This window comes from Solanum dulcamara, chromosome 11 (genome assembly GCF_947179165.1).
Source record: "Solanum dulcamara chromosome 11, daSolDulc1.2, whole genome shotgun sequence".
NCBI classification, from domain to species: Eukaryota; Viridiplantae; Streptophyta; class Magnoliopsida; order Solanales; family Solanaceae; genus Solanum; species Solanum dulcamara.
This window is the reverse complement of record NC_077247.1, coordinates 54,612,148-54,639,330: the sequence shown is the minus strand read 5'-3', so window position 1 is coordinate 54,639,330 and position 27,183 is coordinate 54,612,148. Positions and strand designations below refer to the sequence as shown.

At 30.8% G+C, this 27,183-nt stretch overlaps 2 protein-coding genes across 2 annotated transcripts; one reads left to right on the top strand and one right to left on the bottom strand.

Annotated features, from left to right (window-relative positions):
- Positions 1-1,677: 1,677 nt before the first annotated feature.
- LOC129873462 (homeobox-leucine zipper protein ATHB-40-like) lies at positions 1,678-3,792 on the bottom strand. Its single transcript, XM_055948562.1, has 3 exons — positions 3,552-3,792; positions 2,973-3,301; positions 1,678-2,025 (listed from the first exon to the last, which is right to left on the bottom strand). The coding sequence occupies exons 1-3, from the start codon at positions 3,634-3,636 to the stop codon at positions 1,795-1,797; spliced, it is 645 nt and encodes a 214-aa protein (XP_055804537.1). The 5' UTR covers positions 3,637-3,792; the 3' UTR covers positions 1,678-1,794.
- A 14,844-nt stretch (positions 3,793-18,636) lies between these two features.
- On the top strand, positions 18,637-26,525 carry LOC129873772 (serine/threonine-protein kinase STY13-like). Its single transcript, XM_055948947.1, has 6 exons — positions 18,637-18,926; positions 22,268-22,400; positions 23,972-24,167; positions 25,606-25,727; positions 25,798-25,953; positions 26,055-26,525. Exons 1-6 carry the CDS (start codon positions 18,727-18,729, stop codon positions 26,361-26,363), a joined length of 1,116 nt encoding a protein of 371 aa, XP_055804922.1. The 5' UTR covers positions 18,637-18,726; the 3' UTR covers positions 26,364-26,525.
- Positions 26,526-27,183: the final 658 nt, after the last annotated feature.

The window sequence follows — 27,183 nt, the reverse complement described above, 5'->3', positions numbered from 1 at the left end:
ACTTTTGGAATTTGAAAAAACAAATCAAACAAAAGAAGAATGTAATGAGGTGGAATATAAGAAATGAATATCGTCGTATCGATCAATTCGATTAAATAAATCATATATCTTTCTAATGTGACATGAACTTGATATATAAAATTCAGTTTCATCAGAATTTCAGGGAAGAAAAAAAATACTAGCGTATAAGCTCTCTGCAAATGTTCCTAGTTAGACAAACTCAAATTATGGTAATGATAATTCAATATATGATAAGTAATTCAGTATTTTGCAACTACAAGACCATTGATCGATGAATCCATGATTTAACGCCTTGTTGTTGCCTATAGCCTTCCAATATGTGAAATTATTCCACTTAAATTCGGGAAAAAAAATCAAATAAAAATATGCACATATATTGTTTAACCTATTTGTTCGAAAATTACAAAAGTAATCACCTTCGAAGTAGAGAAAACTGGAATCACTTGCCTTGAGAGAAAACTGATCAAAACATTATTAAAATGCTAAGAATCCATTCTGTAACTTGAGTGGAAATAAACGTTTTCCATCACTAATTGTACATTAATTATATTCTTAAACTCTACCTTCCTATCATAAAGAAATATGAAAAATGAAGCTGAGCAGAGTAACGTCACTAAATACATTACTTATATAAAATTTAGGCATAAGCTAGGTGATGTATTTGTAGTAGTTAATAGGGAAGAGGTGGAAGAAAGAAAATGAAGCGGGACATTTAAAATAATTTAATGTTAATTATAGATATTACTAATTACTAATACTAATTAAAGATAGACGTTGTGAAAATGAAAAGGTGTGAGTTATGGAGATGATTTTTTAAAATAAAAAAATTTAAAAAGAAAAAGAAGAAGATGATAAATAAAATTATTTGTTATGATGTACGTACACTAATTGCGCCATGATGTAACATAATTCACGTTGACCGTCGTTACAGGAATCTTCCATTTGGAAGGAAGACTTAAACATATATATTTAATAGGAGAGAGATATTAAGAGAGGTAATAAAGTTGAATAATAATAACAAAGAGATATTGAATTTTTTTTGAAAGATTTTAGTACAAAAAATGTGGAAAAAATTCAAAAATCTGAGAAAAAAATAAATACCAATGCTGGCCAATAAGGCATGCCACATCACCTTGTTCATTTTTAGCTTTATATTTATATATAGATATAAATTTTTTAAATTTCTCTCTGATGCCTAACACAAGAAATTAAATATCTGTTGGAGTTAAGTAGGCTTTTGACCATAAATTCTACATATTTTTTAATTTGTTTGAAAGTTATGAAGGTGGAGTATTTGTGTTTTATTATATTTTTTGTAAAGGAGAAAATAGAGCGCACACTTATTTGGAATTTATAAGTAAATGAAGTTGTAAAAATAGATTTGAAACTCACTCTACTATAAGATCAGTAAGAGGAATTAGATTACCAATCCTTTACCAAATTTGGAATCCAATTATGAGTTGGATTTGAAAATTTTATAACCAAACAAGTGATTTTGAAATGAAGTGAAAAATTATTCTCCAAAAAAAGTGAACAATTCTCATGGAAAAATGGATACCATCATTATATATAAGATTAGTATTTAAAATAGTAGTGTATTACCTTCTATATTAGCTAGCTAGTAAAATACTAGTAACACTAATTAACACACTAGTCTAGAAAAAAAGAAATATTTACATACATTAGTACGTTATAGTGGGGTCATCACTTATCTACAAATAGAATTGTGGGATCCTAAAATTAGAAATTAATCACATGATGATGATAATCATATCAAATGTATAGGTTAACCCAATCTAATCCCTGAACATAATTATTCTCTTGTGCATAGAACACATTGTCCAATCCTTCCATTCCAAACTCCCCTAGAAATGGTGGTTCCATTGAGAAAGATGAAGCAGCACTTGGACTTGTGTAATTGCTCGATACTCCATCACACCTCTCCAATAGCAACCTTTGTATCTCCTTCTCTGATTCATTCAATTGTTCTTTCAACTTCAACACCTGCAATAAATAATAATTAATTATACATACATATGTATCAGTACCAAATAAATTAGATTGATTATGTGAATCATTTAATATATATATAACTAGTTATTAGTGCGTATAAGGTTCGATACAAAATGTGGAAGAACGTTACCCACGTGAGAAAGAAAGGCATGTGATACCAAGAAGGTGCGAGGGGATTAACCTGGACACCTAAAACGACAGGAGTGTACGGAGGTTTGTTAATTGGAGGATGTACTTCCTTTTGCTGCCTATCGGGGTGACACTATTTTTACTTATTATATTTTGTGATATGTATTTAACTTGTGACATATTTTTTAATTTATTAAAAAATAATATTTTTATAATTAGTAATAATTTAATTTTTTTATTTATAGTGAAATGATTTATGCTCAAACATTTGTTTGAATTATAAATTTTATAAAAATAATTCTGTTTTAAAAATTTTATGACTAGTAAAATGGTGTCACATATATTGAAATAAAATGAGTATGTATTTGTAACTAATCTAGTAAAAATGATAACTAATCTATATTATCACATAATAGAATTTAAATCCTTCAACTATCATATATAATGACCAGTTTTCCTCTGGCAATCCCCTTTTAAATAGCTCACCTTGAATTTTTTAAAGATTCAGGACCACTTCATCCTTCGTTTATGCTGCCAGTTTTCACTGACAAATCCCCCAAATAACACTTCCACTGAGTACACTTCGGACAAAAATAAATATTTCATTTTACTTATTTACTTTAACAAATCAATATTTTTTTTTCATACTATCTTTAATTACTAAATAGCTATGTAAAATAGTAGAAGTTAAATTTAGACATTCAAAACATCATTAATTAATAAGGTTAGTTGAATAATAACAAGTAATATGAAACCGGAAAAAAATTAAAAAGAAAAGGACAGATAGCCAGAGAGGGGAAAAATTGAACCTCAGTTTCAAGACGATATTTCTCAACAACATTGTTGTCATGTTCAGATTTCAATTTGGAGTATTCCTCCTCAAGCTTCTTGCTCTTCCAACGAGCCCTTCTGTTTTGGAACCACACCGCAACTTGACGAGGGTCGAGCCCTAACTCGGCGGCGAGCTTGTCCTTTCTCTCCGACTCCAGTTTGTGCTCGTTCCCAAAACTTTGCTCAAGTAAATTAACTTGTTCATCACTCAACTTCCTCTTCCTCATCATCATCATCATCTGATCACTTCCGCTGCCTTCTCCTAATGATTTGTTCTTCTTACGTTTCCGCCGCGGCTTTGACCCTCCTGCATGTTATAAATTATTTCATCTTTAATAAGAGGTCTCAGATATTAGCTATACCACCTTTATTACTAGCCACAATATACATCGAATGTTGATTAAAATTATAGTACTAAGTTTGTAGGTTGAAAAATCGACGAATAGAGAGTTATTTTCTCTCTTTTGAATCAAAATTAGTTAGACCAATAAATTTTAAATATGGTACGCATAAAAAATGCTGCTTGCTAGAAAAGACAGAGTGATGGTTATACTAACCTTGTTGTGGTACAAGTTGGGTGTAAATATCAGGATAGTACTGGGAAATGAGTACCATCTCATCTTCTGCAACCTGATGGTTCATGCTGTTTATTTCGGTACAAGGTTATCCTTATCTTTTTTCTTTGAGTTCTTGTTGCTTTCTTTGTGGTGTAAAAGTGAAAAGGAGAAAGACAGCAGCGGGAGACTTTTAAGAAGAAAAAAACTTATAAAGGAGTGAAGACTAAGGTGTTATTGTCTTAAGTCTTTGGTGAGCACTAGTGCATGACCTTATTTATAATACCCAACCCTTTGAAATCAACCTTGCTTGCATGTAGAATTATCAATACTGCCATTAGTCAATGATTTTGGGTGTACAATGTTTTTGGAGTGAGCTAAGTTGATAAAATTTGTTAAATTAAGAAATTGGACGGTGACATTGCACGGCATGCCATTATTTGTGTCTGATTTGGCGAGACGTGACTTAGTCAATATGGTAACAAGCAAGATGCAGCTAACTAGCTAGTAGTTAGCAATTGGAACACCCAGAATTGTGTCGAAAAGAATAAGATTTATCCACTTTTAATAATATGTCTCAAATTTGAGAATAATTTTATTTTGATACGATATATTTATAATATTTTTAAGTGGATCTTATTTATACGGCGCAAATTCAAATTAATTCATCCAAAGTCCAAACTCTAAACGGAGATTGGACATCGATTGTGCAACAAAAGAAAATTATTAGCATTGTCTTTAACCATATTTCTATATTGGGGGGTTTCTTATCTATCTTGAACATTCACTCACCAATTTAAGTGAGTAAACAAAATGGCAAGAATGTGGGACCTTTAAAGGATTTATTAGAGGATAAGGATCAATAGAATTATATGGATATTTCTTGCTTTATAATCATGAGATGAGGCATGTTAATATGGAAATAAAAACACTAAATATTAGTCATTATTTGAGTCTCTTCTCCACAACGCCCTCATGATTAGGATGATTTTAGTACTATTGGTCTGAGGAATATGACTGCCACACGCATCAACTATATTATACCCGGAGTGGCTGATTACCTCTTGACACTAATTTTGAAGTTGGACTAATCTAAATTTGCTCTTGAAAGTCTTATTTTGAAATAAAATATTTTGTATCAGAGTTGAATTCATACCCAAATTTTGAATTCGAAATTTTTAATAAAAATGACAGGATTTTACCGCTTCATAATCTTTATATGGTGACTGGATTAAATTGGTTATATATATGTTCAGGATAGGGGGCACAATATGTGCCATGTGAAACTCTAATTCATCGTATGTTAATAAATGCTCCACGGCTACTTACTCTAGTCAATTTCAACACTATGAAGGGAGAATGAAGAAAAATCATATACTCGTCTGGGATGACTTTTAACTTGAATACACGTCTATATAATTTTTACAGTATCAAATTATTTATAAAAAAAAATATTAACAATTAGTAAGTAATAACTATCTATAATACGTGAAACGGATTCTTAAAAATTAAGGCACATGACCAAATCAGTGTAATCCCTATTTACGTTGAATAGAATGCACGTATTAAAATGAACTAAATTAATAAACGAATAGGTAAGTAACATGCCAAACGATATGAACGGATCATATTCTTTTGGATTACCACACATAGTATAGTACAAAGTATGTCACTATAAGTAAAATTCATATCGGATTGGCTAGAGGCCAGAGAAGCGTAAATTTGGAAATACAAATTAATGATTAAATTAGAATAATGCACGTGGGATCACTGTTTAAGCCAATAGCTTAAGGGGGTACTGTGGCAGTCAATGGTACATAATTTAATCATTTTGTCTAATATTAGATTTAGAGTATTTATAGATAAGGTGATGCCAGAAGGCTAGCTTATTGGGGAAGGATGGTTGTATTGGGCTTTCTTGATTGGGTAAATTAGAAAAGAATGATGTAAAATACTATTGGCGTGTAGTTAAAAAAACAAATACTGAAACGTAAGGTTATAGTTTTGGGGGTTTGGGATCGTACCACCTCGAAAAAAGTAGAAAATTAGTAGGGGTAGGTTTCTCTAGATTTTGGAGTAATTAATTAGTAAGTCAGTATTGTTATCCAATTCTCTTTTTTAACTATGGCTAATTACTAGCCAAGCCGCCCCAAAAGTTTTACTAATTGACTCACTTTTAAGCTTAATTAGCTAATTAGATGCGTGGCTCGAGATGAATAAGAACAGTACACGAAGATTCATCAACGTTCTGATTGGGTCATTCCAACAATAATAGCTCATGAAACACCCAACATCTTATCTAAGCCATTACATCATTCTCAAATTGTTTTAGTATATAAGAAAATAAAAACTAGGATTGCAAAATTTTTGCCCAAACTACCACAAACAAAGAGACATTTAGTAATAATATATTTTTTAGTAGTTCTTATGATTTTTTTGAGCCGAGGGTCTTTCGGAAACAGCCGTCCTACTTTGGTAGGAGTCAGGTCTGCGTACACTTTACCCTCACCAGACCCCACGTGTGGATTTCACTGGGTTGTTGTTGTTGTTGTATATTTTTTAGTAGTAATATTTATTATTGTAAAAATATTTAGCGTCAATTGAGTTAATATCATTGTATTCAAAGTCGCTAAGGTCTTTAGTTATGTTTATATTGAGTGGTGGTTAAAATACTCGTGTTCTATTATTGCCGCTAAATATAATATAGCAACAATTATATTATAGTCATTGTGGGAAATCTTTTACTTGTTTTAGTGCCCAGCTTGTTCCTATAATTAACGACCCTCCATCATTTGGTTTACTTGATAGAATAGAATTTAGTATAAATAGTTCAAGTCTTTAATTTACTCAAAAGTTAAATTCCCCTTCAAACTGTGACAAACTTTGTATTGTATGTATATATAAGATAAGAAAATGTCAAGACATTGAATTCAATAAGTCGAAAGTATGAGTTGGTAAGTGAAAAAAAGTGTTTAGAAAGCACTTTCAAACTGCACTCTAAAAAAAGGTGTGAATCATAAAGTTGTAAGTAGCAATTTGTGCATTGATTTTCATATATATAATACAGGGGGAGTGTACGTAGGTGGATGACACAAATGTGGGGTCCTGCCACAAACATTTACAAAATCTAGTATTAGCTAGTGCATAGCAGTTTCTGTGTTTCCATTGGTTTATGTGAATCAATCTTATCTCGATTATTTTATTAAATATTATTTATTATTTATTATTAGCACATGAATTGAATTAATTTAATTATCGCTGAAATTTAAGCAAATGATATAATAATATTTTTGGTCCAATCAAACTATTAAAAATTAGATCTAAAAACCTCGAAATTCTTTTTCTGCCAAGGAGGAGCGTGGAACTAATTTGGTCTACGTAAAATGTGGAATATTTTTTTAATAATTTCTTTGAGTTATCAATTAGAAGTTTATGAAAGTTATTGCCTGCTCATCATTGTTCTTCGAAAGGAGGACAGAAGACAGTGTTCAGTTTTCAGATGGCCAAACCTTTTCGTACGTACCCTCTAATTAGTTTATTTTTTTGGACGGCCACAAAAGAAAAATGAGGATCATCAGGAGTTAAAGACAACATGATGAATGGATTGGATTGGTCTCCTAACAGAGTGGTTATAATACGTGGAACGATTATCCACCACTTGACTAACTACTTGTCATTTTCACAAAAAAGTAACGCAGACTACAAAATATAAATTTATTATATACAAAAACGATCAAATTTTCAACATACATTAGAAAACTCTTAAGAGTCCGTTTTGATAGGCTTAAAAAAAGTAATTTTTGTGTATAAAGTGTTTTTAGAACTTTGAAGTGTTGAAAGTTATTTTTATAAATAAGCAGTTGAGTGTTTGGATAAAAGTGCTTATGATGTGAATTTTAGGGTTAAAAGAATAAAAAAAAAGGTAGTTTGAGAATTTAGTTAAAATATAAAGGATATAAAAGTAATTTTCATGGTCAAAGAAAATGACTTTAAGCACTTTAAAAAAAAAGTTAGAAATCCTAACTTTTCATTTGTGACTGACTTTAAGAACTTTATGGCTTAAAGTCAGCATTAGGCAAACACGTCCAAAAGCTAAAAAGGGATTTTAAATTAGTTTTGACCAACTTAAAGCCAATCCATACGGGCTCTAAATCTATAATATATTTAAAATTATAAAATGAATTTAAATTATGAATCAAAATCTTATATCCGATTTATATTAATTTAGCCGAGTGAGAAGCCATGACAAAGAGTTGGGGGGGGGGGGGGTTGTTTAAGCCAGTAAGCCAGATGAAGGAAAGTAGAAAGAAGAAGACAGCTCCACAGAGCAAGGAATGTCACATGGGAGCAACCTGCGACATTTAACACGCGTCACTTCCCTAATGCATTTCGCGGGACCACAATTCCCTTTATCAATCCACGTGTGCTCTTTCTAGTACATTTCCCTCTACCTAACCTGCCATTTACAGCCTATCACCCACGCACTAATATGTTTAATTAACTTTATAGGAATATTACACTGTTAAATGAAGAGCAGTTATTTTACGGTATTGCCCCTTGAATCATACTCTAGAATATTTTTTTAAAAAAATATACATACTTGAAAAATCCACATCATAAATAGTAGTTTGATTTGGCTCTTAATAAAAAGGAAAGGAAAGTGGCTATATAAATAAGAATAGAAGAAGTTAAAAAAAATATAATTAATTATTCAACATTAGGTTGCAAATTAAAGAAATATAAAAGTACACTACATATGTGAAAAGTGTTGATTTTAGCATTTAAATATTAGTATTGAGTGGTATTAATTTGCACACCAATTCAATTCTCTCTCTCTAGTGTGCATCTTTGTATTTGCACACGTAGTTTATGCCTTTCTTTATTATTTTTAGTCGGTGCATATGTTGTCTTTCTTTATCCTTTTAGTGAGTGCGTTGTTACTCAATTCATTATGTTTTTTTTTAAAATATAATTATCTCTAGTAAGTTGTGTACTAAATAATAATTTCTTTTAACATAATTATCACTAGTAAGTGGTGCACTAAATGTTAATGATGACATTCCATTATTTTTTTATCTTTTTTGAATATTTTACTCTCCTATAAATAGAGAAGTCTTCTTTGTTTTAAAAGGTAAGAAAACATTGATACATTAAGTTTGTCAAAAAAAAGAGTTCTTATTAGTTGAACATGGATGTTCTTTTTTGTGTAGCTTTTAAACTCAACTTTTGTCCAGAGTTTGTTGAGTTACACTTTGTGATAAGGCTGTTGTATTCTGGAGGGGACAAGTCAAGAGGACTACTGATGGACCGGTGAAAAAATTTGCTGCAATGGGCTTGAATCTCCTTAAAGAGAGCGAGATATTTGCACCTCAGTCAAGAAGTGAATTTATTTTCTTCATTTAATTTTTTCAATTGTGATCTTTAATCTTGTAATTTCACCAACAAAAAGTGTTTTAACCTTCACATTAAAAAAAAAAAAGCCACCATGTTTTTCTTTCTCTAATCAACCATATAACAAAATCCTCCAACACAATAAGAAAAAGAAAGAAGATCCGTTATTACAAGGTAGGCATAAACATTTTTCATATAAAGTTAATTAACTACAGAACATCATTTCGTTTCTCTTGATGTAAAATGATAATGTGACAAAGAAAAACTAACATGTATATATGCGAAAGTATTGTGTGTTTCCTGTAATAAAAATAATATATTTTGAGTCCTTCTAGTACAACTATATAGGCATGTGAGAGAATGTTAAATATGAAATTATGATTCCCAATTTGCCTGCGTACCCTTATCCTCACATTGGTCCAGATTCACTTCATCATTATACATTTATAGGTCTCACTTTGGCAATTGTACTAACGGGGAGGCTGCAGTTTTCTTTGTTTATATAAGCAAATATGCTATCGCCAACTACACGTGGCTAAACCTCCATGGTCACTCTTATTCTAATTCCAATATAGTCATTTGTTGGAGTAGGAGTAATTCAAGTAAAAATGAACGAAACAAGTACTGCGTTTTAATTGTATGCAATGTTTAAAGAGAAAAAAATAATTTTGAAAATTCGTAAATTAGAACAAACCAAAAATTAGGTAATTAATCTAAATAGTCGTTCTTTCAATTTTATTTTATTTTTTAATAAAGTCATATAATATATGCAAAATTAGTTGATATATTCTTATCGGCTAGGGGCCATAAATATTTTTAGTTGAGTAGTCAAATGAAAATTTATGTAGCTATAACTATTCTCATTATAATATAAAAAGTTTAGAGTATGTTTATATTCTTGTGACTTTTTTTATTTTATTCTTTATATTCTTGTGATTGACTAAAAGAAAATTACATCACATAATTAATTGAGATAGGAGTATTGTATTATAATAATTAGACCATAAGATATGTCAAATTTCAAAAGCAATCGCATGCGCTGATTGGATTTTGGCTTGTTTTCTTATGTAGTCGGAGTTTTCTTAAGCAAGAAGCTGGATAAGACTAATTGTGGTTAATATATATAGTTTATTATTATTACCATTCCTATTCCTACAAGCTATGAGGTTAACAAGGATTAATACACTAAACTTATGAGTAGTAATTAAGAAATTAAGGATAAGGATGAAGAAAGATAGGGGTGGGGTGAGAGGTTTATGCGTAGGAGATTCCTACTCACTTAGTAATTTAAGCTGATTGTGTCCTTGTCTTAAGGGTGATTTAATTTAATTAAAATAATTAAAGGAATTCAAAAGATTGATCTTTTTTTAAAAAAAGATGCGCATGGCGTGGGAAGGGTTCCTTATTATATGCTTTTGACAAGTCTAATTGAGTCGTCTTTTAATTTAAAATTAATATTAATAATACGGTTTCATATTGCATAATTAAGTATTTGGTGGCATGTTTATCCCGACAAATCGAGCTCCTGTTTCCCATCTTCCGACTTAGTATTATACTATATGTTAAACACCTACTAACGATTGAATTTAAACACATTATCTTTGGCTAATCAGAATTGTTCCTTGATTATGGTCTTCATTAACATATGTTTATTGTTTTCATTAGTACTAGTACTACATTGATCTCAAAATTAGCTTTATTATCTCTCACGGACTCACAGGCATCATCTTCATTGGCCAATTTATATTTTAATTTCCGTCTAGCTTTTGTTTTGAAAGAGAAATTTTATGCTTTAGTGGTCCTAATTTAAGTACCATATAGTAACACACAACACACCTGAATTAAATTTTATCAGCTTTTATTTAGTTCCATCTAGCTTTAATTAGTCCGTACATTTGCACACTCTTGTAATCTGCAACCCCAACTCCCCTTCCATGTTTCTCTCCACATTTACACTTCAAAAAAGCTCTCCGATGCATTCATATTTACTTTTTCATGTTTAATTTGATATATATTTTAAAAATATATATTTATAGATAAAATAATATTTTTTTAATATTACTCTTGATACTAGTTCTTCTTTTTTCAATTTGAACAAATAAATTGAACATGTATTTTTAATATAATAAACATATAAAAATGATAGAAGAAGTATTCTCTCATCTCAATTTACATTTATATATTTCTTTTGTTTGCTTACGAAGCTTAAGAAAGAAAGAACATAACTTTTATGTGTTCTAAAGAAAGACAAAACATTGGTATGACTAAATTACTGAAATTTTAAGTTAAATTATTTATAAATATAAAACAGTAATGTTCTTTTTTAATCCGGTTAAATAGAATAATGTGTCATATAGGGACTAGGGTATATAAACAGTATTTTCTATTTTTCGTATCCTACAGTTTTTTTTTCCACAAAAAATGAACTATTTTACCTTTTTAATATATATTATTAGTTCATTTCCTTACACACAAATCTCAAATTGAACAACTATATCAAAAGTTACAAGCTGAAATACATTAATTTCTAATTAAAAACATTGAACCTTTACCAAGCAACGAAACGATCCACGAATCATTTGTAACCACTTACTTATTTGTTGGTGTTCCTTTTTGTCAAAGTTGCATAATATACATAGAAGAATATAATTAACTTGAATAGTCGTTAATTAATTGATTAAACTAAAAATAATGGACAAATGTATAATGATATAATCCATATATCAATCATATACAATCTATAATCATATACAATTTATGTATACTGGCCAAAAAAATATGAAAAAACTAAGTTCATGCCTCATAAAAGCAAAATAATTACAAACAAATACCCCTTTACAATTCATACCCAAGGCATGAGATTCGCGAGCAAGATACCATCGCAGTATCAGTATACTGACATGGTATCATTGAGGCTGCTTCAGTCCTTAATGATACTACCACAGTATATCTATATAGTGTCATGGTATTATTGTTGTCTACTTCAATTCTTCAGCTACATCTCCATAAAAATCATCATCATACACTGGCGGTATCATTAAGGATCGTTTCATATAATTATTAAGGATTGTTTCATATAAATATTGAATGATATCATTATAGTATATATATATATGTTCGCTTATAAAGATCCCTAGTACTCCCTTCATATCATTTTACTTGACCTCTATATCAAAAATAAATTTTCGTTTTTACTCATCCATTTTATTAAATCAAGAGAGATTTATTACTTTTTTTTCCGTATTACCCTTAGTACTAAATAATTATAGCAGTCAACTTTAGAAATTTAAAACACCATTAATAAGATCAATTTTGTAAAATACATGTCTAACTAAAATCCTCTTAATGCCTATATCATGCAAATATGGACCAAGTAATATAAAATGCTGAAGGTATTATTGATACACGTAGACAATCTAGCTAGTCTAATTTTTTATATGATACCTATTTTTGAAAAGCTGCATGCATGGTAAGCCTAAGGATCTCAGTGTCTTTAGATTGGTGTAATATATATGACCACTTATTTGTAATTATAAATTAATATTATATAGTGAAGATGATCTTTGCTAGCTAGCTAGTGAAATGTCGGATGGTCAATTTTGTTTGTGTGTTGTAATCTGCGACCCCCACTCCCTTTCCATGTTTCCCTCCACACTTGCACTTCAAAAAAGCTCTCCGATCCGTTCACGTTTACTTTTTTATATTTAATTTGATATATATTTATAGATAAAATAATTTTTTTTATATTACTCCTGATAATAGTTCTTGTTTTTCAATTTAAACAAATAAATCGAACATCTATTTTTAATATAATAGAAAAATAAAAATAATAGATAAAAGAAGTAGTCTCTCATTTCAATTTATATTTATATTTTTTTTTGTTTGTTCATGAAGTTTAAAAAAGAAAAAACACAACTTTTATATGTTTTAAAGAAAGACTTAATATTAGTGTGACTAAATTACTGAATTTTAAAATTAAATTATTTATAAATATAAAACTATAATATTCTTTTTTATTTTTCTGTTGGGTCTTTCTCCTTTAAGTTTGAGCCCCCTTCTGCTTCATTCTTCAAATTGTTATTCGCGCATGGATAATATTCTAATCTTGTATTTTATGTACGACCATAGAATTTGACAATCCCTTATTTGCGCCTTAATTTAAGCCCTAATATATATAATATGTAGGCTATGACTTTTTAGTGCCTCAGCTCCATTAGCGTCTTTTAATGGCCACATATTACTATTAACTCCATAACCCTTTAAGAAATTACTTATTCTTTAAAAATGAAATGTATTTTTAACTAACTTATCCTTTCTAATACTTTGAAAAAGATGTACTTTTTACTAGTTTTTTGGTTATGTAAATTATTTTTTTATATAAATAAAAATAAAATTGAAATATCATCACTAATACTTTCTTTAAAATGTAAAACACCACATTTTTTGAAACAGATGAAATACCTACTTTACCTATTAATAAAGTAGCAGTAAAAGATGCCAAACATATATATTGAGTCAAATGCTTAAATGGTACTCCATAAAGAAGGGCAGCTTTTCTCTTTGCTATTGGAAGGAAAGTTAAATTATATTCATTATAAAGATAATGAAGAAAGAGGAAATTAAAAGCCACACACACCACCAAATTGAGCTACCTAAACATAAAGTGATATAACTAGCGGACCATATTTAAAAGGAAACAAAAAAATCTACAGCTAATTGGATTTTGTCTAGGCTTGATATTAGAGAATCTACATGCTTAAACAAATGGCTCAAATCAATTACTAATTTTGTTGATTTTCAGTATCTATTCAGCCTTCTTAAACTATAAATATATCTTGTCACTGTCTTTATTTTATTTTTTTGTAACACGTATCTATCTATAACACAAAATATATAATTTAATTAATTAGTTGCAGATTAATTCAGATTAAAGAGGAATTATGGTTTAAGATCCGAAGACAATGGTGTGTGGTAACTACTGCATCTTCTGATAATGGTTTAATGGTCCTACCTATATATGAACCTTTTGCAGTGTCACTTTGAAATCTTGTTTGTTTGTTCTTTGTGAAAAAAAATAAAAAATATACGGTCAATGGGTTTTAAAATTTTGTTCTTTTTTTGGGTTTTCACCCGTGGAGCCCCGACTAAATTCGAATCATGCACTGCAGAGTCCATTCGTAGTAGCGCTCCCAAAAGGACACCACAACCATGTGGTTAAAATCCTGTTCAATGCTGGTAAAGTCTTTAAATTTTAAAACTTGAAAGTGATCAACGTTTTATGATTAAGCTTAAGTAGATGAGAACAAATTCATATCCAAAAAGGTATTCTAGCTAGCTAGCCAGTAACGGAGCAGGCACAAAGGTACTATTGCGTTCAATAAATAAAAGCTTTTAGATGACGTTGTTGCATGATTTATAAAATATAACAAGTTTTAGTAGTTGCTTTGATGCAAAATCTATACAAATAAAATTAAATGTCTAGTTCATGGGGAAAAAAAACGTTTCTCTTTGCTATTCTTCAAGTTCTTTTTTTTTTCTTTCTCTTTTTGATAGACATATAGTATGTTCTATTCTTCAAGAAAGCCAACAACCTTGCATACAATTACACATCCTGATTAAAAAATAAAAAATGAAGCTGGTCCAATAGAAAGGTTAGTGAAACGGGGAGTTGGGCTTGGTAGATTGGTGGCTCAGTAGAAAGGTCATTGTGGGTTTTTAAACGTGGTTGGGCCCAATAAATGATGGGCCGGTCTATTTACGTAGAACCAATATTTTTCTTGCCCGCTTTATCCATATACACCGCCTCTATGGGCTCAACAGTTCTGTAAAGGCCTATTCTGGGCTTTTGAAGGTCCATGGGCTGAAGCCTGAAAGTTGGAATTGGAAGAACAGGTGTTATTTATGCATTAGAGACGGAGGGAGTATTGTGAAGGTAAGCAAGAAATCTTTTTCTTTTCTCTTATTGGGTAACCTTTCCTTATACTCCTTCCGTTTATTTTTACTTGCAAGATTGGGGGTGCATTTAAGTTCAGTTAGCCAAGTAAATGGGTGTTTTTAAGACTAACAATAGTTCAAGGATGAAACTAATAATTTGCGCCGAGTTTAGGGGTATTACAATACTTCTCTTATTCAAAAAAATAATACTTGGATTTTCACTTTTTGAAAATGAAGTAGTTATCTGGAAAATGGAGGACGGGAATACAAAGTAGATAATGAAATACTTACCAGCAAGGTGAAAGTCTAAACAGACAACCAACTGAGCTTCAAAAATTTTCACTTTTACTTGTCACTTTTTAACATATTAAGAAAACATTTTTTCTCTCTATGTTTTACCTTTAACATTAACCATATAAGCATTGTGATAAAATTCTCATATCAATCATTGATTTTTAAGAAGCGTGCAACATCTAAAGTGAATAAGTAAAAGTGAACGGAAAAAATATCAATAAACAAAAAGGACATAAAGTCTATAACTGAATTTTGAGACCACAGTTCAATTCCTTGAAATTTTGAGGGAATTGAATTTTACATTGTATTTAACATTGTGATAAAATTCTCATATCAATCATTGATTTTTAAGAAGCGTGCAACATCTAAAGTGAATAAGTAAAAGTGAACGGAAAAAATATCAATAAACAAAAAGGACATAAAGTCTATAACTGAATTTTGAGACCACAGTTCAATTCCTTGAAATTTTGAGGGAATTGAATTTTACATTGTATTTAACATTGTGATAAAATTCTCATATCAATCATTGATTTTTAAGAAGCGTGCAACATCTAAAGTGAATAAGTAAAAGTGAACGGAAAAAATATCAATAAACAAAAAGGACATAAAGTCTATAACTGAATTTTGAGACCACAGTTCAATTCCTTGAAATTTTGAGGGAATTGAATTTTACATTGTATTTGACAAAAAAGATTCATTACAACGCTACGAATTTATGAAGCACTCACAACAAAAAGGATAGAGTGAAAACTCAAAAAATGGAGTTGTAATGTGAATTCACAATGATCAATAAATAAATATATGATGGTTTTTTACACGTCAAGTTCATCGTAATTATTGTGAGAGTTTCTTCCTTTACCTCTAAATTCTTCTTTGTTTTTTCATCTTCCCTTTTCCCACTTTTGGGAAAAGGAATGCTCTGTTTTAGAAAACAACTAAAAGGATTAAATTCCATGACACGTGGTCTTTAATTTATGTTCTTAAATAATTTTTTTTAAATGATGAGTTATACCTTAATAATTTATTTAATATGAATTATAGGGAGTACTTCTTAAGAGATGTATCAAGTCAAATATGAAGAACTAAAAATGGATGAATTGCAAAGAAAATAATAATAATGAGTAATATAGTAAAATTACTATTTTATTTATTATTTTTTAATATGTGTATATAAACAAACATGAACAAGTAACCATGAAAGGAGGGAGTAATGTATTAGAATGCATACTTGTGTGCTATAACTTAAATCATAACCTTCCAATAATCTGATTGTTTATTGGAACTCAAATCAAAATCTTCATCTATTTTTGTTCGAGTATAACAACAAAATACATGCATTTAGAAAAGATTTAAGTTATATATGCGCACTAACTAATAGAGGGAAAAAAATGTATATTATCAGTGCAATATAATTAGTTTAGTTCTATTTTGAGGTATAACTATAAAAATTATCTATTATTGCGAGTTAATTTATTAATGTGATGGTGAGATGGTTGAGAGAATAGAACCCATACAGTGTTGATTAAGTTTTTGGGAAATCAAAAGTTTTTTATGTACATATTTCAAAGTTAAGATATTTGATTAAACTTCTTTTTTCAGAGAGATAATACATAAAAACCTTTGAACTATAATCGAAATTTCAGCGACTCATTTTAATTTAATTAGGATCATATTACCTTCCTAAACTATTTTAAAATTGAATACATACATTCTAAAAGTTGAGGTGCCACAGAGAGTGTGCACACTTTTTTGAAGGCATGATGAGTGAAAAAATTTGACACATGTCATTTTTTTAATTGGTAACTTTATAATTAATTAGAACATATAATTATTGATATTAAAACTTATCTATTTTTAATTATTTTCCTTTTCAATTTTAATTATTTTTAAAAATGTATTTGGATTTTTTTAAAAAATAATTAAAAAGTGTCATTTAATTTTAACGTTTTAACTTTTTTATATTTTATTTGATTTTTTTCCACTTATTTTGATAATCATTCGAAAGTAATTTATTTTAAATACAAGACATTTGGAATTAAATTTGACATCAAATCAAAAGAAAAGACAAAGAAAATAAAAAGAGTAAATAAAATCAACAGAAAAATAAAAGAGAAAAGATAATGAATGAAGGTAAAAAATTAAAAAGAGTTTAAATACAAGGATTTTTTTTTAAAATTCTTTTTTTACGTGTATTAACTTAATTTAAATACGAGATAAAAAAAAGATTTTAAAAGAATTCAAAAAAATTAAAAATTATAAAAAAATTAAAAATATATATTTGTTGACGTGACAGCGCGTGTGTACAAACATAACCAACTTACTTGATTGAAGGTGTCACGTCAGCACAAAAGGTGCACGAAAATGAGAAAAAAAATGAATTTGGGATAATAAGACCCTAATTAAGTTAAAATGTGTCATTATAATTTCGGTCATAGTTCAGGGGATATTTATGCATTATCCTTTTGAAATACAAGTATTTGCAATAGTGGTAGACACACTTTTTGAAACGGAAAATATAGGTTTTTCTACATTATAACTCTTTGAAAGTTCGATCAAACACAAATTGCTATTTTGAATAGTCAAAGATAGATTGATACTCTCGAAAAGAACTTTCTCAAAGAATACTTTTTAAAATTAGCGTTTTAAAAAGTTTGGTCAAACAATCTATTAAATTCAGATGAAAAACAACACATTCACAACGTCACGTGGCGTACATGCACGTTAGACGCACCGTTACTATCCTTAACACGTAACGTACACTCTCACTCCACTTTTACCTGTTATTATACAAAACAAAAGACGTGCAATTTTACTTATACACATTAAAAAATCAAGAGATAATTTATCTTTTTTTTATAATTGTTTTACCTTTGTTACTATTACATAATTTAATTGTTTTCAATTCATTTCTCAATATTAATAATTAAGAGTGATATAATAAAAAAATTATTTTATTTTTACTCATTTCGTTCATCTTTACTTGTTACATTTGGACTTGATACACCTATTAAGAAAATAATAGTTGAAATGAATATTTTACCATGCTATCACTGTTAATTGATGTTCAATATTAAGTTTTGAAATTTTTTTTAGAATAAAATTATTAATGCTAAGGATAAAACATGTAAAAATAATTATCTTTTTTTTTGATATATTAAAAATTAAAAATATTATCTCTATTCTTTTTTTTGATATATTAAAAATAATAAGTAAAAAAAAATTATTTTTTTATAATAGTAGACAAGTAAATATGAATAGAGATAATATTTTTTGAAGGAGTAAATATTAGAACCACTTTTTTTTGGGTAATTTTTTTTTTACTTGTTTTGTCCAACGTTAGTACAACAAAATAAATGCAAGGATTAATAAATTACTAAATTTAAGATATTTTTCCCTCTTATTCCTATCGCTGTAACTCTTTTCAAATGCCATCCCACCCTTTATACTCCCCCCCCCCCCCCCACAGGGTTTTATACGTACACATAAACTCCTCTCTTCTTCCTCTTTTTATCTCTCTTTTTTTTCTCTGTTGTTGTAATGCAACAGTTGCTTAACAGCTATGGTGGACACAAAGGATTTTATCAATCTTGAACTTTCTCTCTCTAACCCATTTGGGAGATTTTCAGATGCCTCAGCAATTGATGATTTTTCTGCTCAAAATGTTGTCAGCATTGACAAGAAGCTGCTCATCGATCTACAACACCTTTCTATTGGTCATGTGATCAGTGAAGGTCCCTATTCAGTCGTTTATGAAGGATTGTGAGTACCCTTTTGGTTTTCTTGAATTATTTCCCATTTTCTAAAACCTCCATTACCCTTTTCTTGGTTTATGTTTCTTGAATTTATTGCATTTCTGTTCAAGAATTGAATTTTGGACTTTTCTTGATTTCTTGGGGTTGTCGGTCTGTCAATTTGTTCGGTGGAGTGAAGATCCTTCTTCCTTTTAGGGACTAAATTGCTACATTGTTTGTTATCCTTCTTCCATTTTCCTTTTCTTGGTTTATGTTTCTTGAATTAATTGCATTTTCTGTTCTTACAAAGAATAAATATTCATATCTACCCCAGTAGTTCTGGGCAATTGTGTGGCACTGTGCTTAGCTTTGTTGCCTAAATTATCTATAATTCACTTCCATCATTCCTCTTTCCAAGTAAAAAGGGGAGGATAAACAAATTTTACTTTTTGGTTTGTGTTTCTGTTTTCTATGTTTGTAATGTATTAATGGTGTTTCAATTGTCAGCATTGTCCCTTTCATCTTCCCTAGCATCTCAAAATTGGACTATGTGCAATCAGAAAGAATTGTCTAGTACTTTAAGTTCAGCAGTTCCTTGTATAAAATTGTTGACTTTATTGATATAGTTAAATGGAAAAGATAAAATTGTTTCAAGCACCAACATAAGAAGCAATCCTTCATTCAAAGAGAGCAGGATCTGTTATTCACATTTCATTTGATGGACAAATGCAAATTGAAAGCTAAAAGGTCTGCATTCTGAAGAAACAGAAAGCTTATTATCTTTGATTACATTTTCTTACTTTCAAAGTTCCAATTGTGCACGGATTAGGTTGTTGGTGATCAAAAGCAGAAAAAAATGTCTTAGCTAAGCTCACACATTCCTTGGATCTTTCTATAGTCCCGAGGTTTACGTCTTCTCTTTTCGGTTGCAAAAGTTATAGTGAACTAATGGTTCACGTCTTCCCGAGTCTCTTCTAAAGCTTTCACACTCAACTAGAAACTAGGAAGGAGCAATATGTCTACTTACTTAGTGTGTATGTTTAGATTTTTCTGACCCGCCGGCAATTCTAATGAATTTTGGAGACTATAATACCTGCTGACTAACAATAGTTTGACTATTTCGTTTGGCATTGAGTTCAGTAGCAACTCTCATTTTTTCTCCTTATTTGTCCTAGTCTGTGTTACCTTTTCTTGGCATTACTACACCGTGTTACCTTATTGACTAAATGGACTAACCTTTGTCTAGGTGAGGATTGAGTTAACAGGTTCCTGTGCTCTTATTGAGCTTACACATTAAGTGAACTTTCAACCTAAATCTAATATAACCCATCTAGGGAAATTGTGGGGAACAAATTGGTGATTAATATTTGTTACTTTGTATGGTAATCTTAACAATTTTGGAGAGGGTTGAAGAATTACAAAACTAAAACAACCAAATGCATTCTCTCCCACAATGAAGTAGCGACTTTGTTTGTTGATTTATTCTCTTCCAAAATTATATAACTTAAAAAAGGAAAGAAAGAAAAGCTATTTATCGGAAGACGAATCAAAGTCTTTATCTGAACTCACATTTCATTTGATGGGCAAAGGCAAATTGAACGCTAAGAGGTCTGAATTCTGTAGAAAGAGAAAGCATGTTATCTAGATTAAACTTTCTTACTTCCAAAGTTCCAATTTTGCACAGTTTAGGTTGTCGGTGGTCAAAAGCAGAAAAAATGTTTTAGCTAAGCTCACACATTCCTTGGATCTTTCTGTAGTCCCGTGTTTTACGTCTTCACATTTTCTGTTATAAAAGTTATAATGAGCTAATGGTTCACGTCTTCACGAGTCACTGCTAAAGCTTTAATTTGACTCAACTAGAGACCAGGAAGGAGAAAAATTGTCTACTAAATTAGTGTTTCAGCTTATGTTTAGATTTTCCTGACCTGCTGGCACTACTAATGAATTTTTGAGACAATAATATATGCTGATTACCAAAAGATAGTTTACTAATTCATTTGGCATTGAGTTCAATAGTAAATCTTATCGATTTTTCCTTACTTTTCCTAGACATGGGAAGGCTAGGAAGTGAACTCTATTGAGATGTAGTTTCACTATGTTACCTTATTGACTCAAAGGACTAGCCTTTGTCTAGGTGAGGATGGAGTAAACAGGTTCATGTGCTCTTATTGAGCTCAGACATTAAGTAACCTTCAACCTAAGTGCTTCTCCCGCAATGAAGTAATAACGTATTAGTCTACATAATAAGGTAGATGTTGTAAGTTAATAAAAATGTTCTGCTTCCCAAATCATACATCCCTTGCTAGCGAAGAAGATAGATCTATTTCTCTACCTTACATGTTATTCAGGAGCAAAATAGTGAAAATGAAATGAATTTATTTTAGAACTTTGATCCGCATCTTAACTCATCTTTCTATCCTTGTGGGAGGTAGCCACACTAACTAATATACTTAAGAGTAAAATGATTAATGTAAAGAAATTAAATGCATCCAAGGAAACTATCCATAGTGCAAATATTTCATTTGTAAAAAGATTTCTTAAAACCAACTTCCTTCCTCATTCAAAACTAGTAACTTTAGTACCAACATTTAAAGAATTTGCAAGATCTTTCGGAATTTTAAAAAAATAAATTGAAAGAGAAAAATGGTTCCATACCCTACAACATCATCAAAATGATGAAGCAATATAAGGGCCTTTTTGGCCGGAGAGATTTGGTCCAATATGATTCACATCTACTATCCAAAACTGTTTGCAGATTGCACCCATTTAGATTTACCAATGATAATTTGTTTAAAATACAAACTCCATGATGGTTTACTTAAGATGTTGTCTGAATTCATTTGAAATGAAACTCGAGAATTTGTAATTTTGGAATTCATAAATTCAGTTCCACTTCAATTCTGAATGTCTTCATTGAAGTGTCCCTAAGTGTATTTCAACTATTACTTGTAGTTTCACCTTGCCTAACCATTGAAAACTTAGTTTACTGCTCCCTTGATTGGTAACTGATACGTACATGAAGATAACTAGATTTATGTTTGAGTAGATGTTTTCAGAATAAAACCTTATAATGGGTTGTCAATTATTGATAATAGCTGCTTAGACCATCTCAGAAGAATTTGATTCTTAGATAATCTAATTTAGTTATATATGGTATATATACGCAAAACATCTATCTAGGATCTTCTAAATTTGGATTTACTATCCACGTTAGTTAACACAAAAATTCTGGTACAACTAAAGGTTGATTGTGCATATTACATTGTTTTAAGGTTACTATATTTGCACTCTCAAATGTGATCAGGCTTTTCAGTTCGTTTTATTAAGGGTCCTGCTTTTCTAAAGCACCTTTTGTAATAATTGTTCCAGATATAAATCCATGCCTGTTGCAATAAAAATAATACAGCCAGACATGTCGGCAAATGTGAGTCCTGAGAGGAAAGTGAAATTCCAAAGGGAGGTTACTTTACTATCTAAAGTGAAGCATGACAATATTGTGAAGGTATGGTGTTCAATAAAAAATAGTGATACTAGTTAAATTGCGTCCACTTTGTCTACCTTGCTTTTGCTGGCATCACTTTACAACTTAGTAATAGAGTCAAAGACTCAAAATCAGAAAACAGTGATTGCTTTACTAGATTTGAAGTCCCATGCAATCAATTTTGGTAATAAAATTAGATATTTGGTGCTACCCTGTAAAAAGAATATATATATATATATATATATATATATATATATATATATATATATATATATAAATCCAGACATGAAGTGAAAAGAATTCCTGTTTATTTCATCCTTGTGGAAACGATTTATTTATAAAGCTAATGTGCTCCTGTCCTTTCTTTGTAGTTTGTTAAGCGATCTTGTATAAATATCCACGGTTACATTCCCTTTTAAAATCTATTTTAGTTATTTGGATTTACTTGTATTTGTCAAGTGCAGGGACTGTTTGGAACTAAAAACTGTTTTCTATTAAGCATATATGGTATGGTTAATTGATGTTCATGGACAGATCATAATAAGCTCCTGGTCAATTTAGAATGCAGCATAGATTATAGTGTAGATAACATCCACAACTATATACCAGCTTCATTTGAACTATTTTGTCGATTCTTGGTACAAAGTTGCATCCTCTAAAACTTGATTCTTGTTCAAAATGTTTTCATCCCATGTTGTGTTACTGACGAATGAGTTGGTCAAACTAGAAAACTGCATGTTGGTTCAATATGTATTGAATGGTCAATCCTAATTGGATCCATTATCTGATAATTGCTCAAACTTGAGGACCAAGCCGACCTCAACTAGTTAGAGATTGGGGTGCAAGTGTTGTTGTACTCAAACAGAGGGCCAATGAACTAGCAGAACAGATAAGATTTGAAAATGTTGCCCTTTATGGCCCTGCGTCCTAAGTAGTATCCTACCCACTTTTAATGTATTTCTTTTTCAATTTGTTCCAGACATCATGCCTTCTGTTCTTTGTTTTCCGCTTCTCTGTCCCAAGTATATACACAGACAAACTGCGTGTTTATCTTGGGCAGAATAAATGCAGCAATTATGCCTGATCCAACTTTTAGGCTTCTTAGCTGTTAGATTGTTGAGTTTAAATAGCTAAATATATATACCTATACTCAATGCAATAGTGTTAGTTTCCTACAAAGTTAAACACAGTGATTCATTGTTAAGTTTGTCTGTAAAAGGATTCAAGCGTCAGGCATTAGTCTTCAGGCACTTCTTCAAATTTTTTCCTGTCTCTCATTTCACAATAGAAGGGAACCCCTGAACCAACAGTAGAGTTGTCTCCGTGTAATATATAGGTCACGAGTTCGAGCCGTGGAATCAACCATCGATGCTTCCGTCAGGGTAGGCTGCCTACGTCACACTCCCATGGCTGCGGCCATTCCTCGGAACCCGTGTGAACTGTAAACGGAGGATACCAAGTGCATTGGGCTGCCCTGTTTTTTTCCGTCATTACACATTATTGTGCAGAAATTGCCTTAAAACAATCCTTCTGTATGGTGATTGATTATTTTTTCATTGGTTGCTAATATGTCCTGAAAATTGTTAAAACAGTTTGTTGGTGCCTCCATGGAACCAACATTGATGTTAGTTACAGAGCTAATGAGAGGTGGCACGCTTCAGAAGTACTTATGGAGCACCCGACCGCAATGTCCAGATTTGAAACTTTCTCTAAGTTTTGCATTGGGAATTTCTCGAGCAATGAAGTATTTGCATGCAATTGGCATTATTCACCGCGACTTGAAGCCAAGTAATGCTCTGCCTCTCTCATAATTTGCTATTGCACTTCCACGTTTTAAGTTTAGGTGGTTCTCACACTCTGATCAGGATTACTACTTGCTTGAGTTGCATGACTTTAAGTTTATGATCTTTCTATGATTTAGTTTGAACATAAGAAAACAACTCAATTTCAAACCCAGACTTGTTCGAATTGTCTATATTGAATCCTTGTACCCATCTTGCTCCATTTGGGCCGCTTCATTATGTGTAAGTTGTTCGTGTATTAGTCAGTTTCTGAAAAAACTGAAGTCATAATTCTCTATTATACGAGTATATGTTAGTCGAAGTCGAACAAACTATAGTTAACGATTTACCGTATGCAGAACACTGAAACCGAACTTTAAAATATCGAACCATACCTAATTAATTTGGTACGGTAATAGTATAGCATTTTAAAAAATTACAGAACCGAAATTTTCAATACCGTACCATTCCCACCTCTACTCGTTTCGTCAGTTAACACTATTGTTTGCAAACACATGCACTATGTCACCTGTCTTGTATATTATTAGATGACTCATCTATTATTATGGTAAATTAATATGGTCTCTAGGGTAATCCCTGGGGTAAACCCATAGTTGAGGGAAATTTCTTAGTATTTCTTCACTGTTCTCACACTTGTGAGCGTCTCTTCCATATACACCCTTGATGGTATTTATATATGTCATAGGAGTTCCTTTCTTCTCCCGTATACACCAAAGAATTCTTTGTTGGTTATGGTTTGAAAAAGCAAGAAAAAAAGGGTAAAAAATGTTGGCTATCCCACATTATTGGGATAGCAAATGTAAATAGCTTTTGTTAGCTATTTAAGGAGCTTAGCTCCATTGTTTGTAGGTACACCAAAAATACAATAAATATTAAAATGTATAAAATACATCGTATAGTATTTTTTTACCATTGAGAGATTTAGGGAAGGTTCTCTTTGAGATCTTTTGGGTATAGCAATTTTTCATATAGTGAATATTTTTCTGGGTGATCCGTGGCTTTTCCCGCATTGGGTTTCCACGCTAAATCTTGTGTTCGCGGTCCGAAAGGGGCGAAAATTAGTCGGGTTACTTTTTCCCAACACTCTTGACACTCTTATAATATGTTTCTGTAAGTCAATTAATATCATGTAATCACCATAAGCTTTTTAGCGAAAATATAGCCTTTGTTGTAGATCTATCTGGCATGAATCCAATTAGTTTTCGGTCACTGTTGTCATGGACAAAATTTGATGCGTTATTATTATTTCCCAAGATTTCATTGTATGTATCAAAGTTTACTACCATGATAGTTTGACAGCTATAGCCAAAATAATGAATAGTGGACGGGAGTGAATAAAGCTTAATTTCTGAAAAGGAAGATCAGACTATTAAGATGGTTCGTTGTTTGATTCTATTATTCATTGCCATTTTCCACATTTGTAGGTAACTTGCTCCTCACAGAAGACAAGACGATAATTAAACTAGCTGACTTTGGGTTAGCTAGGGAGGAGGCAGACTCTGAAATGACAACAGAAGCTGGTACATACCGCTGGATGGCTCCAGAGGTATAAATTGGGCGGAAAAGTTTACAACCTGCTTAATAGTAGTATATGTCTTACCCTTTGTCAATGTCAGATGTTCAGCATGGACCCAATTAAAATTGGAGTGAAGAAATACTACAATCATAAAGTGGATGTCTACAGTTTCTCAATGATCCTGTGGGAGCTGCTCACAAACAGCACTCCGTTTAAGGGAAGAAGCAACATTATGGTGGCATATGCTACAGCTACGGTATGTATCTACCTTTTTGTGTCTAGTTTGATCAAAGTTTTCACATTGAACAACATTTGATTGATTGGTAAAATATGATTCGTTTCCTGTATAAATTCCAGAAACTGCGGCCCAGCATGGATAACATTCCCAGGGAGATAGAACCCCTTCTTAGCTCTTGCTGGGCAGAGGATCCAGCAGAGCGACCAGAATTTGAGCAAATATCAGATTTCCTTGCAAACATTCTTGGCAATGTGTGTGGCTCGGCGACTTCTTCTCCAAATCTGTTTGATACGGAGCATCCCACAGACAAAGAGTTGGTCAATTCTCCTGTCACGAATTGTTTGATGGACAAAGATGCAGAAAATAGCAAGAAAAAACACAGGAGTTCATGTTGTTGCTTCATGAGTGCATATGACAATTCTCTCTGAGACTTTATTCTTAGGATATTAATGTAGGTGTAAATAATTGAAGGACTTCCTGTCTTTTTCGCCAGTTTTATGATATATATAATATAGAACAGCCTTCAAAGCCCTATGGTTCTTTATCATTGTACAGAAAACAATACAACAGAAAACAATAGTATCAAGTCACCAATCCACTATCTTTTCATGCAGTTTTCTTTTGCATTTCTGCAATTCTCTTAGAGTATTTTTTTTTCTGCTTGTTTGTGAAAAAAATGTCACGTCTTAATGTGTATTCGAGCTCGATGAAACCTGACATGAAGGACTTGTCTATCTGGCCACAAAACTTATTCATTTTTATTTTTTAAAAAAAATTATTCATTTTATTATTTCAAATACAACTTGAAGTTGTACTTGAAATTTGAAGAACACCCACGTGCCACATTCATTAGTAAATTATAGGGCGAAAATCATTTTTACCTCACAATTTTACTTTTAAAATCAAACTTCCTCCTCAACTTTGAACAATAATCAAACTCTCCCTTTTATTCTAATTAAATTTTTAAAATGTCTATTATACCCTTTCATTATCATTTTTTTTTTACTTTTTTAGAAATCATGATATTTTTATTTTTTTAATTTAATGTAACAAATTTTTCGTAGAAGCATAAATATTATTTTTTGGACAAAAAAATAAAAAATACTAATTAAGTAGATAAGTTAATGATGTTCTATAATGAAGTAAATTAGCATAATGAGAAAATTAATTTTATTAATGATAATCAAAGCTATAATATTTATTTATACAAGTGAAAATAACAGAGAATATTAACTATACAAATATATT

Coding starts and splice junctions, on each gene's coding strand:
- LOC129873462 (XM_055948562.1), bottom strand. CDS start 3,636: ATGAACCATCAGGTTGCAGAAGATGAGATGGTACTCATTTCCCAGTAC. Junction 3,302..3,551: donor CCAACTTGTACCACAACAAG/GTTAGTATAACC, acceptor TATAACATGCAG/GAGGGTCAAAGCCGCGGCGG. Junction 2,026..2,972: donor AATATCGTCTTGAAACTGAG/GTTCAATTTTTC, acceptor TATTTATTGCAG/GTGTTGAAGTTGAAAGAACA.
- LOC129873772 (XM_055948947.1), top strand. CDS start 18,727: ATGGTGGACACAAAGGATTTTATCAATCTTGAACTTTCTCTCTCTAAC. Junction 18,927..22,267: donor TCAGTCGTTTATGAAGGATT/GTGAGTACCCTT, acceptor TAATTGTTCCAG/ATATAAATCCATGCCTGTTG. Junction 25,728..25,797: donor ACCGCTGGATGGCTCCAGAG/GTATAAATTGGG, acceptor TGTCAATGTCAG/ATGTTCAGCATGGACCCAAT.